Source organism: Protopterus annectens, chromosome 5.part0 (assembly GCF_019279795.1).
Source record: "Protopterus annectens isolate FY-2018-M chromosome 5.part0, PAN1.0, whole genome shotgun sequence".
Taxonomy (NCBI): domain Eukaryota; kingdom Metazoa; phylum Chordata; order Ceratodontiformes; family Protopteridae; genus Protopterus; species Protopterus annectens.
The window spans coordinates 1,252,068,950-1,252,085,169 of NC_056735.1; the positions used below are offsets into that span (position 1 = coordinate 1,252,068,950).

At 40.1% G+C, this 16,220-nt stretch overlaps 1 protein-coding gene across 1 annotated transcript in view; it reads left to right on the top strand.

The window, feature by feature from the left end:
- The window catches only part of CBLB (Cbl proto-oncogene B), a 1,559,167-nt gene extending 1,556,300 nt beyond the window's left edge, over positions 1–2,867 (top strand). Inside the window, exon 18 of the mRNA XM_044071985.1 lies at positions 801–2,867. Within this exon, the coding sequence (XP_043927920.1) occupies positions 801–1,060 (260 nt within the window). The 3' untranslated portion in view covers positions 1,061–2,867. The remainder of the gene's footprint in view (positions 1–800) is intronic.
- Positions 2,868–16,220: the final 13,353 nt, after the last annotated feature.

A 16,220-nucleotide genomic window follows, 5' to 3' on the forward strand; every position in this document is an offset into this window, starting at 1 on the left:
GAATTGTGAGAGCAATACATACGGGGAGGAATCTGGTTTAAAAGAATGCACGACTTGAATGAGCGATGTAATGTTTGACTGAAAGTAACTGGGTAGATTATAAGTGATGTATGTTTGCAACTGGGAGTGTATCAGTATGGTTTGTGTGTAAAATGCTTTCAACTAGGATTGTGTCAGTGTGGTTTGTTTTTATTTATGTTAATAAAGATGTTTCTTGTTTAAAGAAAAAAGGACAGGAATTGAATAATTTATGTAATGTTGCTTAGGTTATATGATATATAGCAGTGTATATGAAGTATAATGTTTTAAACGTGAGCTTGTTAATACAGTTTGATTACTTTTATATAAATGTAAATTTGCCTATGACACGAGTGATAATTCAATAAAGGTGTTTTAAAAAAACTTGTACGGTGTATACATATATTTGTACCATTTGTGTGTGCACACGTGTTGTTGCATGTGTATATTAGTACAAATAAAACTTTGCAGTTGTGTAAGTTACAGTTTCAGTTGAAAAAATGTTGGATTAAATTTATATGGTTCACTTCTGGAAGCTGATTTTGTGAATTTTTTTAAATAATGTACCTGACTGAGACTGCTTAAGTATATCATTTCCTGTCTTGGAAAATGATGGTCCTAAATTTTCAATCTGATGAAAACTGACTTTTGTCTTTTTTTTCTTATAACTTTTCTATGAAACTCCTTCCTGTGACTTAGATATGGAAAATAAATTTTCAGAGAACTGGATGAAAGAAATTAAAAAGCTTCTTACTCTGTGGTTGTTCACTTTGTTTTCACAGATAATTCCCAGGCACCTGCCAGGCCACCCAAACCATTTCCCCGTAGGACTGCACCAGAAGTACATCATAGGAAAAGCCATAGTTCTGAAACATCTTCAGAAAATTTAGATGCCAAAATTGCAAAACTGATGGGTGAAGGTTATTCTTTTGATGATGTAAAGAGAGCACTTACTATTGCAAACAATAACGTTGATGTGGCTCGCAGCATTTTACGAGAATTTGCCTGTTTTCCTTTGGTGACACCACGACCACTTCCATAACAGCACCAGCTGCCAAGATTTGTATTTGTATGATCTGTTTGGTAGCATTTGAAAGGAATGTCTTACTTTGGGTTGTTCTGGAATCTAAACCACCTGTTGCAAGCTGTCATTAAGCATCATTCCTTTTGCCTAACAAAAAGAATTGACATGCCATTTTTTGTTACCTTTTTTGCTAGCCATATTCTAGAATCAGGGTTGAACTGAGAAGATTGTTCACGTCTTTTGAACTTTAACCTGTGAAATGCCTCCTGTTTACAGCTGACAAAGCATTGCAGCCTTCAGGGTGATGCCTAAACTGTTTTAGCTGACTGGTTAACATGATTACTACCTGTGTTAATTGGTCAGATCTACTGAAGCGTTCCCTGTAAGCCATCTTTGCTTATTGCACCAACTAAAACAGTTTCCTTTAAAAGCTGTTTTTCTTTTTGAATAATGAAAATGCTTTAATATATTTTGCATTACATTTTTATCAGATGCAAAAAAAAGCATGTGGCCTTCACTACTGAATCTTTTTTCTGAGATACATTTTGTTTATATATAAAAAAAATAATTTCTGAATGTAAATTTGTTATTTTTATCTAAGAACTGTGTTTTTAACAAAGGTGTGTGTGTGTGGTTGGATGTACTCATTTTCCCCCTACGTGTATTTGTATTGATGTACCATGTTTTTTGCCCTACATTTTTCCATGTCTGTTTACAAAAAAAAAAAATAATCCAATACTGGTTTTCTGTCCTGCTTCAACCCATTAAGATGAGAGATTGATTTTTTGTTTATCCATTTAGAATGGTTTTCAGAAAGATGGCCAGGATTATAGCCAGTTATACTTCTCTCTGTCTCTGAGGGAGAGTATCAAACAAAAATAACCATGTTGCAGATTGTAATTCCTTAAGAAATGCCATATTTTTTATTTAGATTATATTTCCTTCATAAAAGAGTAATTTGTTCAGTATGTGCGAGTCAGTGATATGTTGTAAAATTGTGTAGTACACCAAGTGCATTTTGTTCTGTGTCACATTCTGGCTTATTGCATAGTGCTTTTCGTTTTTTTTTTTTTTTTTTTTTTTGAGTTTTGATTGGATCTCTTACCAAGAACAGTGTCAATACATGAGCCTTAAGATATCACATCTGTACTAATCAGTCTTCAGTTTAAGCCTCTGTAGCTGTATATTTTACAGGAGTCTAACAGTGTAGTGGTGAAGTAGGCAAAGCCAATCCTAGGGATGTGCTGTCTGAACAGAGCACACATTAGACAAAAGAGGTGTCGTCATAGTAAATGTGATCCCCTTAAACTCTGTGTCATTTCTGGAGTTATTTCTTGATTTTAGTGTGGTTGGGTGAAATTTACGTTTTTGTATTTTACCCAAACTCAGCATTTTTGTTATTTGAAAGGTTCAGAATGTTATATAATGTGACTTATGCATGAGTTCAGAAACCTCATAAGTAAGAAAAAACAAGTTTGACTACACTTGCCAAGAGTCTCAGTCCTGCTATCTCATAAAAGTGTGCCATTTCATTTGGTTGTGGTTTTGTTCTTTTTTTTTTTTTTTTTTTTAATAGAAAAGAATCTGATGCCGGCAGATAGTTTGCATATTTTAAGTTTCCCTGCTTAAAATTTTCCCCACATCCACTGAGGAGTTTGAAAGGAGTTTGAAAAAGTAACTCCATCACTGCATAAGATGGCAGATACATTATGTGGTGGTGTTTTTTTTCCAAAAGGCTGTGCTGGATGTAGCCTAATTCTTTTGTAGCTTTCGGTGTGCACGCCATTGTACATTTTCACTAAATAAAATTGTTTTCAGTCTCAAAGCTTGGGTAGATGTTCATTTACATGTGTTTTGGACACTGTGATAACAAGTGGGATTATAAATCTGCCAAGCTTAATTTAGCTGTCATTCTGCTGACATCATTAAAGAATGATCTCTCAGTGGTGTCAAGAAGAAATATTTTAAGGATGCTTGAGGAGATTGTTTCATTTACTTATTCTTGTGAATTTTTGGTTGCTGACCTGTTTCATTTATCTATTCTTGTGAATTTTTTGGTTGCTGTCCCCATACTAAAGCCCTCTTTTTTAAGTGTTAACAATATACCTGAGTTTCCAGTGAAAATATCTACAAAATTAAAGCAAAGATTGCAGATATATGTAAATTATTTTTCTTATGAATATTATCGTTTTTTGATGTGTGCAAAATATTCTGCTGTTTAGAGTGTACTGGGAAATGCACAATGTTGTTTGTCTTTTGGCTTTTCCCGGTAAGGGGTCGCCACAGCGGAACTCCGGTCCGCTAATGATTGGCAGTAGATTTTTATGAAACCCCGAGGTGCCAGCTCGACGCTCAACCTTCAACAAAGGCACACCCATTTATGCACGCATGTCTTTTGAACGCTACCCAACCGCGGGGAGGACATGCAGACTCCACACAGAAGGCACCCCCAAGCCCAGCCGAGAATTGAATGGGAGAACCTCTTGCTGTGAGGTAACAACGCTACCACCGTACCACCGCGGCAATGCACAATATTCATCAAAATTACTCTAGGGGGACATCCTGATGTAAAAATTTTCTTAAAGCATGCCGGTTATTTTACAGATTAGAGTGAAGTAGGGTATTGCAAACATTTGATTGTTAATCATATGATTGAGATTGCATTCTTTTATTCTGTTTAGTAAGATTAATCAGGACCAGGTTTCAAATAAACATGGTTTTGGCAGACAACATTAACTCAAGCAGCTTGCTTGTTCAGTTTCTTGGAATCTGTTGATGTTCATAATTAGCACAGATCTAATCTTTTTTGCCACTTGTTTTAAGCAGAAAACAGGTAATTGGAATGATCACTGACAAATGGGAGACCATGTACATAATTTTAATGGGGTGGATGGATTGATTTTGCCCTTAGACAAATGTTGACTGCAAGTTGTGGGCAGAATGACTTCTTTTGCCATGCGATTTGAAAAGGTCGACTCTGACTTTTAAGCATCCATGTTAACTCTGAAGGATTTTTCTTGCATTCTGCATGCTTACTTTATGGTGATGTATAGCAGGATTCGCAGGTTTAGTGAAGGAATGCAACCTCATTATTTTCATTCATATTTTGTTATTCTTTGTGTTTTTTTTTCACATCTTGACTTCAGTTGGTGAATACAACAGCAGCTTGGAGTACAGCATGTTGTTTAAGGTTGCTGAAAATTCACAAGCATCCTAACTGTACTTTTGCTGTATTTAAGTAGTCCGATCTTCCCTGTCCAATTTAATTTCTCCAAGTCTTTTTGGTTTCTAATACCATGATGGGAAAGCACCTCATTCCTAAGTCAAAGTATATTTAAAGTTCATGAAATTAGTATTTTTTTCAATCTATGATGTTAGCCAGATGTGCTCTTTGTAGCAACTTGCACTGTGCCCAGAATTGACTCCTGCCATTCATACCGAGTTTCATGTATCAGAAACAAAACAAAGCTCTTCTTCCACAACAAAATTTTTTATTAAGACTAAAAGTAGAATAAAATAAAACTCAATGAGAGTCTTGACTTTAAAAAGTTTTCTGATAGCTGGTAACTTTTCTAATAAAAGATAAGCTCTTTTCGGCAAACTAACTTCTTCAAATCTTAAAAACAGTCTTGGATTCATTCATTTAAACATGGGTGTAACCATTCAGACTCTCTTCCTCAGTTGTCGCCCTTGCAAGACTGGTCTTAAAGGGAGCACTCCATTTAATCCAGGTGTTCTATCTGCTTGCAAGTCTGCAATCCATTTTATCTCAGCAATTTCAGTTAAATTATGTGAATCTCCTAGCCATAGATATTCATAAAATAAAAGCTGGGTCTGGAAAAAATAATCATATGTTGTGATAAGGCATTATTCTTATTCTTTAACGTTATATCACTAAGATGTCACAAAATTCTCACTTTAAAAGGACAGTTGGTCATTCCAACATATAAACTTAAGTAGACTTTGCATGTTGCAACATAAATCACATTTTGCGTATTACAATCTGCATAATTCAATTTATATTCCCTGTTATTAATAGGGTGTTGAAATGTATTACTTGTGTTTATATAATCACAGGCTTTACATGTCCTGCATTTAAATGTGCCTTTTCTCTTGGTTGCATCCATTTTCCTAGTATTTCTTTTTTGGCAGAGTAGCTGTTTCAGATTTTTTCTATTCTTGAAACAAAACTTTTGGACATCCTAATTTCTTCACCTGCTTTTAGAATTTTCCAGTTATTCTTAATTATATTACATACCTGTTGTATATATTGGCTATATACAAGTATACATCTTTTTGGCTCATTTCTGTTACATCTGTATTTCTTTTATCTTCACTTTCCCAAAGGAAATATGACTTTCCTCTAGTCTCTCTCATTTTCTTAATCTCCGAAGCTCCTTCATTGATCTCATTCAATTTATATCCTCTATATAGTAGAGGATCTGCCCAACTTCATGCAACACATACATTATATGTTCTAAATGGTGATATTTTGGGCTGTGATGTCACATGGACTTGGATTGTTTTGTTGGGTGTACTGTACATCTGTTAAGACATTATCATCTTGCAATCCTTCATGAATTTTCTCTGACTTTTCCTGTGCCACCATCACTTCAATACAGGGTGCTGTTCTTTAGTCTTTCATCCTCATACAGTCTTCCCCAACGTGATGAAAGAAACATCAGAGAAGGGTCTTGTTCCGTTGACCATCTTTTAGTGGCTGCTTTGGAAAGCTTTCTAGAAGGAACCGTTTCTTAGGCTATTTTGCTGTTCCAGTCCAGAGGATGTCTATAAACACATTCATTGGGGTAGAGCTGGACAGAAGGGTGTAGGTTTGCTTACTGTCTTGAGGATGCTTTAGGGGACTGTGAGATGGCAGCAACTGCAGAACTCTGATTTTCTTTTGAAGTTACTCTTCACTGGCCTGTAGAATTTTGGACTGTTCCCACTAGTCTGTGGAATTTCTTTTTATTTTGTGTATTCTGACAGCGGTTGCTTCACTTACAGGCTGTGGAGCCAGCTTAAGGTTTTATTTTTGTCTGTGAAGTGAGCACCTGGAGATAGTGATTCATAGTCAGTCTCCTTGAGCTGAGTGTGTTCAGGCCTGAGTGGGTGAGATAAACCTCAGTGTTATAATACTAATCTTTTACATCAGTCAGTATGGACATTGCAGCAAAATCCTTGAGTCACAGCCCTTTCCAAGACCTGCAAATAAGTGTCTCTTGCATCAAAAATGCCTTCCAAGAAGGGAGCACTTGTTCAGTTGCTTTTTTTGTTCAAAAGAGAAAATGGTATTTTCCAGCATTTGCTTTCTTCAGCAGAGTACATGGGATTAGGCAGCTGTCATGTGCCTTTCAGATATGGAAGAGAACATCCTCTATCCCTTTCCATTGTTCTTCCTCGGTTTTGTGCCTGTTGGCAAAGTTCAGGAAAGAATGGCATTACTCATTTTTGCCACCTTTGGTGGGCAAGTTAAGTGGTGCTTAGGTAGTCAGCATTAAAGTCTGTCTTGGTCTGAGCCATAGATATTAAATCTCATTTGGGAGACCTTTGGATGCATTTCAGGGTCTAGTAGCAATGTAGCTCAGTGGGTTAAGGCGCAAGGCTGCTAATGAGCTTCCGTCTCTAGTCCTGGACTTGGTTCCTCTAACTTCCTCTTGTAAAACTGTACAACTCTGAACAAGTCAGTTAACCAGTAGTGGTCTTGAGTAGCCTCCTAAAAAGGCACACTTGTGTCCAGTAGGCTTAAGCAATAAAAACAAAAGCCATAAGACTTACCCGCCTAGAGTTTTGGAGGTCTTGAATGCTAATAGAAAACCCTCATCTAGGCCAACTTTTTCTGCTAAGTGGAAAATGTTCTCCATTTAAGGTGAAATACTGTACTCCACCATATTTTGTGGTGGTTTGTTTAACCTGGGTTAGATACCAGTTTGATTTCCTTTTTAGTTGATGTGTGTGTTTCTGCCATTGTAGTGCATCATGCAGTTGTAATTAGAAGTACTCTGGCTTGCTGCTGAATTTCTCTCAGCAGTTCCTAAAGGAAGTTTTTCCTGCCATAGATTTGAGGATTCATCCTCTTCTTTGCAACTTCAGCTTCATGAGTGAAGCACTTGATTTTTAGATATTTTTCAACTAGCTGATGCAACAGACTTGCAGTCTGTTTCATGGAAGACTTTATTCTAGGATGTTCTTCGTGTTTCACTGTTGCAGTCATCACATTTGGGTTATCTGCCTGCAGGTAGCCCTCAGCCAGCCTGAATACCAGAGTCTTCGGATTTCTGCATCGGATGCTGTCTCTTCTTCCAAGACATCAGGTCATCATGGGTATAAAACATGCAGCCAACACCATTACATCAGTCTTTCTTGCCGTGCGGTGCCCGAAGCAGAAGCAGTTCGCAAGTGCCAGTCGGCCTTCTCCTGAAATTTTCGTTTTCAAGTTTCAGACCCAAAGTATTCTGAAAAGATAAGTACCCTGTTGGGGATCCTTTTTCTTGCTCTATCTGATGTCAGTAAAAGTTAACGATTGTCTTACCTGTGGAAAGCAAATATCTCATAGAGATTTTCATTCATGCTGCATCCCCTGTTTAGGCCCAGACCAAAAATCCCTTGCTGTCGGTTTTGTGCCTTGTTCACCGCCCAAACTATTTGTCATCAAGCTATTTTTGCAGCAAATTATTTTCATACTCCATCTGTATACTCCAAAATGGCTTCATTAAGTCATCCGACTACTGAACTGGATTTCTTTGATTCTTCTGATCAGGAATCTGATTTTTCTACTCCTTCTGATTACCAGGATTTGTCCTTATCTACTTATGAGGATTCTTATGCAGAGGATTCCATTCCCTCTGCCTCCCCTCCAGAAAATCTTTCTTTCGGTGAAACCTTGCATAATCTTAGGGAGCATTTCCGCTGGGAAAGCCAGGATTACTCTGAGTCCAAAAAGTGACTCGGGGAATTCCTACTCTTGCCTCAACACAGGCCTTTAGCTATCCCTCCTGTTCTGAACATTGTAGATGATACTTTCTTGGAATCTAGCCTTACCCCAGACACTTTACCTCCAGCTCCCAGAAAACCTGACAGGTACTACAGAGTTACCTGACTCTCACAAGTTCCTCTTCAAGAAGCCTTCTGCGGATCCAGAGACCATTTCCCAAGGACCAAAAGGCATTAAGGCTACTGCTGCCAAAAATCCTACCCCTTCTGATTCTAGAGCCTTAGACAGATGGGGTAAGAAGGTATACACTTCTGCTACTTTGGCCATTAGGGCTTTAAATTACCAGTTTCATATGTTAAAGTATCAGCAGCATATTATGGGACTACTTAAACAGAAAATTATGTTGATTTCTAACTGTGCTAAACGCACAGAATTGCAAGATTTAATGCATTCTGCAGAACAAGTTGGTAAACATACTTTGCAATGTGGTTTTGACGCTTTAGAAGGATCTTGCAGGGCTGCTGTCACTGGGTCTGTACTTAGAAGGCATGCTTGGCTTAAGGAACAAAGCCTGCCAGATCATGTTAAAGCTAAATTACTGGAATGCTCCCTTAAACCAAGACCGCCTTTTTGGCAACAAAGCAGAAGTCCTCAAAAGGATGGAGGAAAAAGCTAAATCTATGCAAACTGGTACAGATTTTCTACAAGTACAACCTCCCAGATTCAGTAGGCATTGGCCTTCAAAGAACTGGTCCTTTCCAGTCCCTTCCAGGCCTTCTTAGTCCAAACCCAGGAACAGCAGACCACCTAGGCTACAGTCTCAGGTTACGCACAGACCTAAGCAGTGGGGGGCTCCCACTTCCAAAGCAAGGAGTAGTAAGCCACCCCTCCCTACGGACAAATGGCACAATGACTTAACCTTAACCCTTCCAAGTCCTGCATGCAAAAACCTGGGAACTCATTACCCAGGACAAATGGGTTTGGAACATAGTCTCCCAAGGATACAGATTCCACTTCCACACACTACCAACCCCAAATGGTTCACCAGACCTACCCCCAAATCAGTGGGTGGAGGCCCAACAGCAGGTTATCTCTGTTCTCAGTATCAGGGCTATTCAACCTGTCCCAGCAGAGCAAAGGGGACAAGGTTTTTCAAGACTTTTTCTGGTACCCAGAAAAGACAACTCCTAGCATCCTATCCTGGACCTCTCTATTCTCAGCACCTTTCTGGTGGTTCCAAAATTCAAAATGCTAACTCTTCAACAGCTTTTTCCTATGTTAACCAAGGATGCCTGGCTGGCAATCTTAGACCTAAAGGAAGCATACCTGCACATCCCAATAAGGGAATATTGCAGGAAATGCCTACGCTTCAGGGCAGGCTCTATGCACTATCAGTTCTCTGCATTTCCCTTTGGCTTATGTACTGCGCCCAGGGTATTCACAAAGTGTCTAGCTCCAGCCATTGCATTTTGTAGGCAGAGAAATATTCAAATTTACCCATACTTGGATGATTGTCTGATTCAGGCAGAAAACCAGGACTTGCTATTACTACACCTGGCATTCATAAACAAACTTCTAACCTCACTGGGGTACACCATCAATGAAAAGAAATCTCACCTAGTACCCTGCCAACAGATTATATTCCTGGGAGCAAGCCTGAACACAACTTCCCAGATGGCACTCCACACTCTGGAGAAACAAGTTTAGTTGACAACCTACTTCAAACTATTGGCCACAACACACCAGCTATCTGCAAGGAAAATACTGCAAGCCCTGGGGGTCAAGGCCTCTTGCATTCTGCTAATTCAGTATGCAAGACTGCATATGAGGAAACTCCAATGGTATCTAAAAAGCCTATGGTGTCAACATTCTCCGGATCTGGAAACAATGATTTCTATCATTCCTTGTGTGAAGACAGAGTTCCTTTGCTGGGCAGAGGCCTGCTACCACAACAAGGGACTCCCTTTCACTCTACCCCCTGCCACCCAAACCCTAACAACAGACTCATCAGACTATGCAGGGGGGGGGGGCTCACATGGCGGGCAGTGCATTCAGGGCAAATGGAACCCGAGACAGATGCACCTGCATATCAATCAAAAAGAAATGTTAGCTGTACAGAATGCTCTGACAGCCTTCGAAGACTGTATTCTTCCAGGACAAATATTGGTAAAGACAGACAACACCACAGTTATGTGGTACATAAACAAGTAGGGGGGAACCCACTCATACCCTCTCTGCAGACTAGCCATGGCTCTGTGGAATACAGCCTTGAGCTACCAAGTACATCTACAAGCTCAGTTCCTGCCAGGCAAACTAAATTCACTGGCAGACGACTTGAGCAGAAATCTCATGGACCCACACGAATGGAAACTAGAACCAAAAATATTCAACCTCTTGAGGAACAAATGGGGGACTCCAGAGGTAGACCTGTTTGCCTCCCCCCAGGACTACCAATTGAACAAATTCTGCACAAGAACTCCCCACAGCCAAGCTTGGAAAGTGGATGCCCTGTCCTTTACCTGTGAAAAGTCTCTCAGTTTATGCCTTTCCCCCTCTGCCTCTCCTCTCGAAGGTTCTACTAAAGATAAAACAGGACAAGCCAAGGACAATACTGATTGCAACAGACTGGCCATGCCAGCACTGGTACCCCCTCTTGCTCAGTATGACACCGCTGCAACCATGGCTCCTGCCTCAGACCCCTTCCCTGCTGTTCCAGCAGCCGGGCCAGATTTGGCACCCTCAGCTTCAAACCCTGAACCTTGCAGCCTGGCTAATTCCTTGAGCTGTCCTCTAGCATCACTCAGTAAGCAGGTGCTGGATGTCATTCTGGAGGCAAGACGACCTAGTACTAGAAAATCCTATGCTGAAAAGGTACTGTTCCTGGATCCAGGCTCAGGGGATGGGCACAACGGTGCCCAGCTTACCTCATATTCTACAGTACTTAACAGAAATGCTCCACAAGGGCCTATCCTTATCGTCAATTAAAATTCATGCCTCTGCCATTTCAGCACATTATAATACTGAGCCACCCCTCTTTTCTCACCTCTTGCTCAAACAATTCCTTAGAGGGGGCCAAATATTTAAGACCCCCCCCCCCAGGAGAGCTCCCACTCCAGCCTGGGCCCTCAACTTTGTATTGGAAAAGCTCACTCCACCCCACCCCCCTTTGAGCCAGCTGAAACAGCAGAGTTGAAATTCCTTTCTTGGAAAACAGCCTTCCTTCTAGCCATCACTTCAGCAAAAAGAGTGTCTGAATTACAGGCCCTTATGGCAGTGGGAACCCTTCATTATCTTCCATGCGGATAGGGTTTTCCTCAGAACTAATCCTTCCTTTATGCCCAAGGTGGTTGTCTAGTGTGACCTTAAATCAGTCCATTCATTTGCCTACTTTTTTTCCTAATCCAGAAAACAAAGGAGAATGAATACTGCACTCTCTGAACGTGCACAGACAACTTAGATTTTATTTGGACAGGACTAAACCTCCCAGAACAGCTGCTAGTTGGCTTTACTCCAGGGGCAGAGGGGAAGGCCATTTCAAAGTAAACCATTTCCAAATGGATAGCACATTGCATTAATTTCTGCCACAAGCACCATGGAAAACCTACCCCACAGGGGATAAGATCTCATTCCACCAGGGCTGCATCTACCTCTTTGGCTTTTCTCAGAAGAGTCCCTACCAGGGACATCATAGAAGCTGCTACCTGGAGCTCTGTACATACCTTCACCAAACATTACCACATGCCTATCTTTTCTAAATCCAGAGCTGGATTTGCCACTGCAGTCTTGCAGGGCTTTAATAGCAGGTCCTAATGCTCTTTAACTTCCTCCTCCCTTCCTTAGCTTTGGGAATCAACCCAAATGTGATGACTGCAACAGTGAAACATGAAGAACGTAGTACAGTTGTGTACACTTACCATAAATGTAGATGTTCGAGTGTATTCACTGTTGCAGTCCTGGTTACCCTCCCTCCAGCCCCCTGACTTCTCTTGGCTCTACTTTTCTTTCTTGTTTGGTATATTTATTTTTTCTGGTGTATTTGCTTTTTGATGGGGGTGTACCATGCCATATAATTGCTTCCTATTGTGGGGCACCTGACATCTGGGGCAAGAAAACTGATGTAATGGTGTCGGCTGCATGTTTTATGTCCCTGACGACCTGACATCATGGAAGAAGAGACAGCATCTGATGCAGAAATCCGAAGACTCTGGTATTCAGGCCGGCTGAGGGCTACCTGCAGGCAGATAACCCAAATGTGATGACTACAACAGTGAATACACTCTAACATCTACATTTATAGTAAGTGTACACAACTGTACTTTTTTGTCACTATGCCAGGTGGATCTCAGTTCTGCAAACCTTTTATCTGTAGTGAACATTACAGGGTTTTATCAAAATCTGATGTTTCTTGGGACTAATCTACACCTTTTTCCATCAGTGGTGGTTAAACTGTCACTTAATCTGTCCATCCATTCATCTTTCTCTTTTCTTCCTTGGGAACAAAATTCAACAGTTCTTTATACATTAAGCAAGAACTACTAGCTCAGGTTTTAGTGCAGGCTGTTGCATGAGCTCGGCTTGTAATTGTGTTCATTTTGGTTGTTATTGCTGCAGTTATGCTGCTTTTAGTGCACATCCTTACCAAGCACTGTTAATGTGTGTGTGTATTATAGGAATTGCTTTGGCACCAGTCATGTAGCTTACTTGTTCATTATCTCTGTTTACTAAAATGTTATCTAGTGTTTTATCTTTCCCTTTGTTGGCAGTTATAACCTGACAAAATGCTGTTTTGGTAATAACATGCCCTAAAGTAGGAAACATGGCAGTTAGTATAATTTTCATATTGCATGCACTGCACCAGGTTACCACCACTCTGTCTGCATTAGAAGAATCTGTTCTGCAAAATCACTTACATTATAGTGCCCTTAGAACAGGACAAAGCCAGCCATACAATGCATCAAAACCATAGAAATAGCGTGCCACATGCCCACACAGACCAAAGCAACCACCAGTCTGAACAACCACCAGTGGCCTCTCTTGCTGCTTCTAACGAAGGTGAATTACTCAATATTCTTCCCAGGTGTCACTTACTGCAGTGGACCTCTTGACGTGTCATATAACAGGTACGTGTGTATTAATTTCTCAGGGGATCTTCATGAAAGCTTTCTACAGTAATAATTATTGGCTTCATTCTGTCCCTTTTTTAGCCTACCCATCCACATGATACAGTTGTGTATACTGTAAATACTTCAAGATTATAATATTATTATGTTACAACTTTGGTTGCCATTCTGCTTTTGAAGATATACCTTACTCATGCTTCTTGGAGTAGAACTCAGTATCATGATGCAAGTTAAATTTCCTTGCTCTAGTACGAGTCCACAGTGTGCATCAGTGTGAGAATATGCATGTAGTGCATATCTTCTATATGTAGTCCAGAGATCTTTGAAGAATTGTAGGAAGAGAGAGCTCTCAGAGATCTCAGCTTTGTCCTCCAGTGCCTAAGGTAGTCTTGAAAATAAGCTGATACAGTGAACCCTCACTTTTCTGTTAGGTTTTCAGTACATTAGTCAGCACATTTACCTTTTGGATTTGTTGAAACTGTTTCTGTTGGGGGTATCTTTTGATATAGATTTTACTGAGCTGAATAGTGTCTGAGGAGATTCCATCTGTTTTAAAGTTTGCTCCTTTGAGATTAGTAGTAATACAGTCATTTGCAAGCCATTGATGTATGAATCAGTTTGAACTTAAAAAAAAAAAAAAAAAACATAATGAAAATAACGTACGTCAGTATGATTTGAGGGAAAAAAACAAATTCAGTACGTACATTTTCTGCATAGTGTAATGGTGCTTACAGTTACAGTCGCAATGAAAGTTGCTTAATTAAAAATGTGAGCAGCAGCAGCAGCGATCACTTTTTTACATTATCCAGTTTTACTTTTATTTTGTGGGGCCCTCTGCAATGGATTCATACTTGAGTAGTGTTCCTAGAATAAATACCCTGTCAGCTAAGTCTTTTCTTAATATTCATCTCCTCTGTTGAGACAGTAATCATCTACAGATGACTTTGGCATCCTTTGGCCTACTGTTTTAGTATCTCCTGATAAAGTCCAGAATGGATTCAGTAGTGAAAATGAAAAAGCCGCACAACTCCAACATCTAGCCTTATTTCCTATGAGCAGAGGATATGTTTGCCAGAAGTACAGTGTGTCTAAACTGTATCATCTGTCAGAGATTCTTTAGTCCCTTTTGGAATAGACTTTGACCAAAGTCTTCAAGCTTCCACTGCAGTGGAATTTCATGTTGCGTATAGTAGATTTAATAGCATTAATGTTGGTGAAAAAGGCTGTTTTCACACGTACCTGCACAGGTTGGCCTGTTTGTAGCTCATTCTCTTTCATGAAGAGCTCTTTAAGCTATTCTAAATGATGTCATGCATCAGATACTATATTTGGAGGACAGACTGTGAGGGTATTATTGATGGTCTTCAGAAGAGTACTAAGCATTTTTGGACACCAGTGGCGTGTAAAGCCTTTTTAGTGTCCTTTTTTAGTAGATTAGCATAGGTCCAGAGGAAGAGTTCTCTGCATGGACAGATGAGCTGACCCAGGCATTGAATGGTGCTGCCTCACTTACACTACTTGCTATGCCACCCACAAGACTGTGTCTCGTGGCTAACCTGCAGCAGTCTTCTCAGTCAGAGATGTCTGTCACAGGCTTATGTACAGGATGATCCTGGACCTCACTGAAAATGACAATGTAATGAGGTTGCACTCCTCTGGCAGTCCAGTTTGTTTCAGAGGAGTTGAGTCGGTCTTATTCCCTTCTTTGAAAGAAGAGGCATAAAACCAAAGCCAGAAGTCAAACAAGGCAGCTGTTCTCATTTCTGCCTTTGCATCATCCCAGAACATTCTGTTTGTTTGCTGGAGGTATCATGAACCTTAGCAGCAGCTTTAAAAACATCTGGTATTTTAGGTTCCACTTGGACACCCTTTTGTGTCTGGTGCATTCTCAGTGGTTCTGGATAGTACTGCTGAACATAATGGGATCTGGGAGCCTATTATCCTTAAAAAAAGGGGTGTTGCTGTAACAGTTCAGGTTTTCTTCCTTTTGTTCTTTCCTCTTTCAGAGCCTTTACCAATGAGCTGAAGGGGGTGGTGGCGGGAATGGTATTGTCAGAAGTACATGCTGATCTTTCTGTAACTATATGGATAAGTTTATGGTAGCTTCCTCTAATGGCCTTCTTTCATTAGCTCTGGGCTTTGCTGTGGTTAAAGTCTCTGATGATGATTGCCATTTAATAAGACTGTCTTGCTGCCTTTCAAAGGATTTCATAGACTTCTCTTGAATACAGTCTAGTGTACTTTCTTTCCTTGAAGACAGTTAAGCAGAGGTATAGTCAGATCTATATACTTCTACGCCTGCTGCATTTCTTGTCAGCCACTGTCTTCACTGTTCCTTTGCACTCTTCCGTATGTTGCTTCAGTGGACAGTGCGCTTCTATTGGTTAGAGTTGTCATTCCTATTCAAGTTTGCTTCTAGTTTTAAATCACTGCATCCAGTCCATGGAGTAATGAGCAAGCTGGAGGTGTATTTTCCTTTTGTCTGACCATGAGGCTCCCAAACTTTCATTCAACAAAACCATTTTGGACATAACAGTGAGTCAGTGATAGTCTCTGCCTTGAAGTCCTTGGATCCAGGATCGAGTCCTATCTTCCAGTCCCTGTCTTTGTGAAATTTGCATGCTCTGCACGTCTGCTGTTTCTGTACCTCCTAAAACATGCTTGTAGATTAGCTTCTCTAAGTGTATACTTGCATTATTTTTACCCTTGTCCTTATGGACTTGGTCATAGCTCAGAGTGTCCATGGACCAGCCTTCTTACCCAAATGATAAATAAAAATCTTCCCGATTTCTTTTTAGGATTTGAAATCTAGGGTAGGATACAGTGTACATTCCTTCAATGTTTACTATCATTGTTGTCAAATGCTGTTAAAAGTTCATTCCCTCAATGAGTGATGTTCCCTCCAGCCCTTGTTGTGGAGGTTTTTCCATGATTGACATTTGCAGTGTGACCAGTTTATATTAGGTGCATTAAATTAGTGGGAACTTCAGATTTATTAAGGTGTTTCAGATTTAAACTCCACACAATAACAAGATGACACATTAATAAAATATACAAGTAGACCACACTCTGTATTAACCCAAGCGTAGAGTACATAGCAAATCTTGGAGGTCACAGGCTGGAG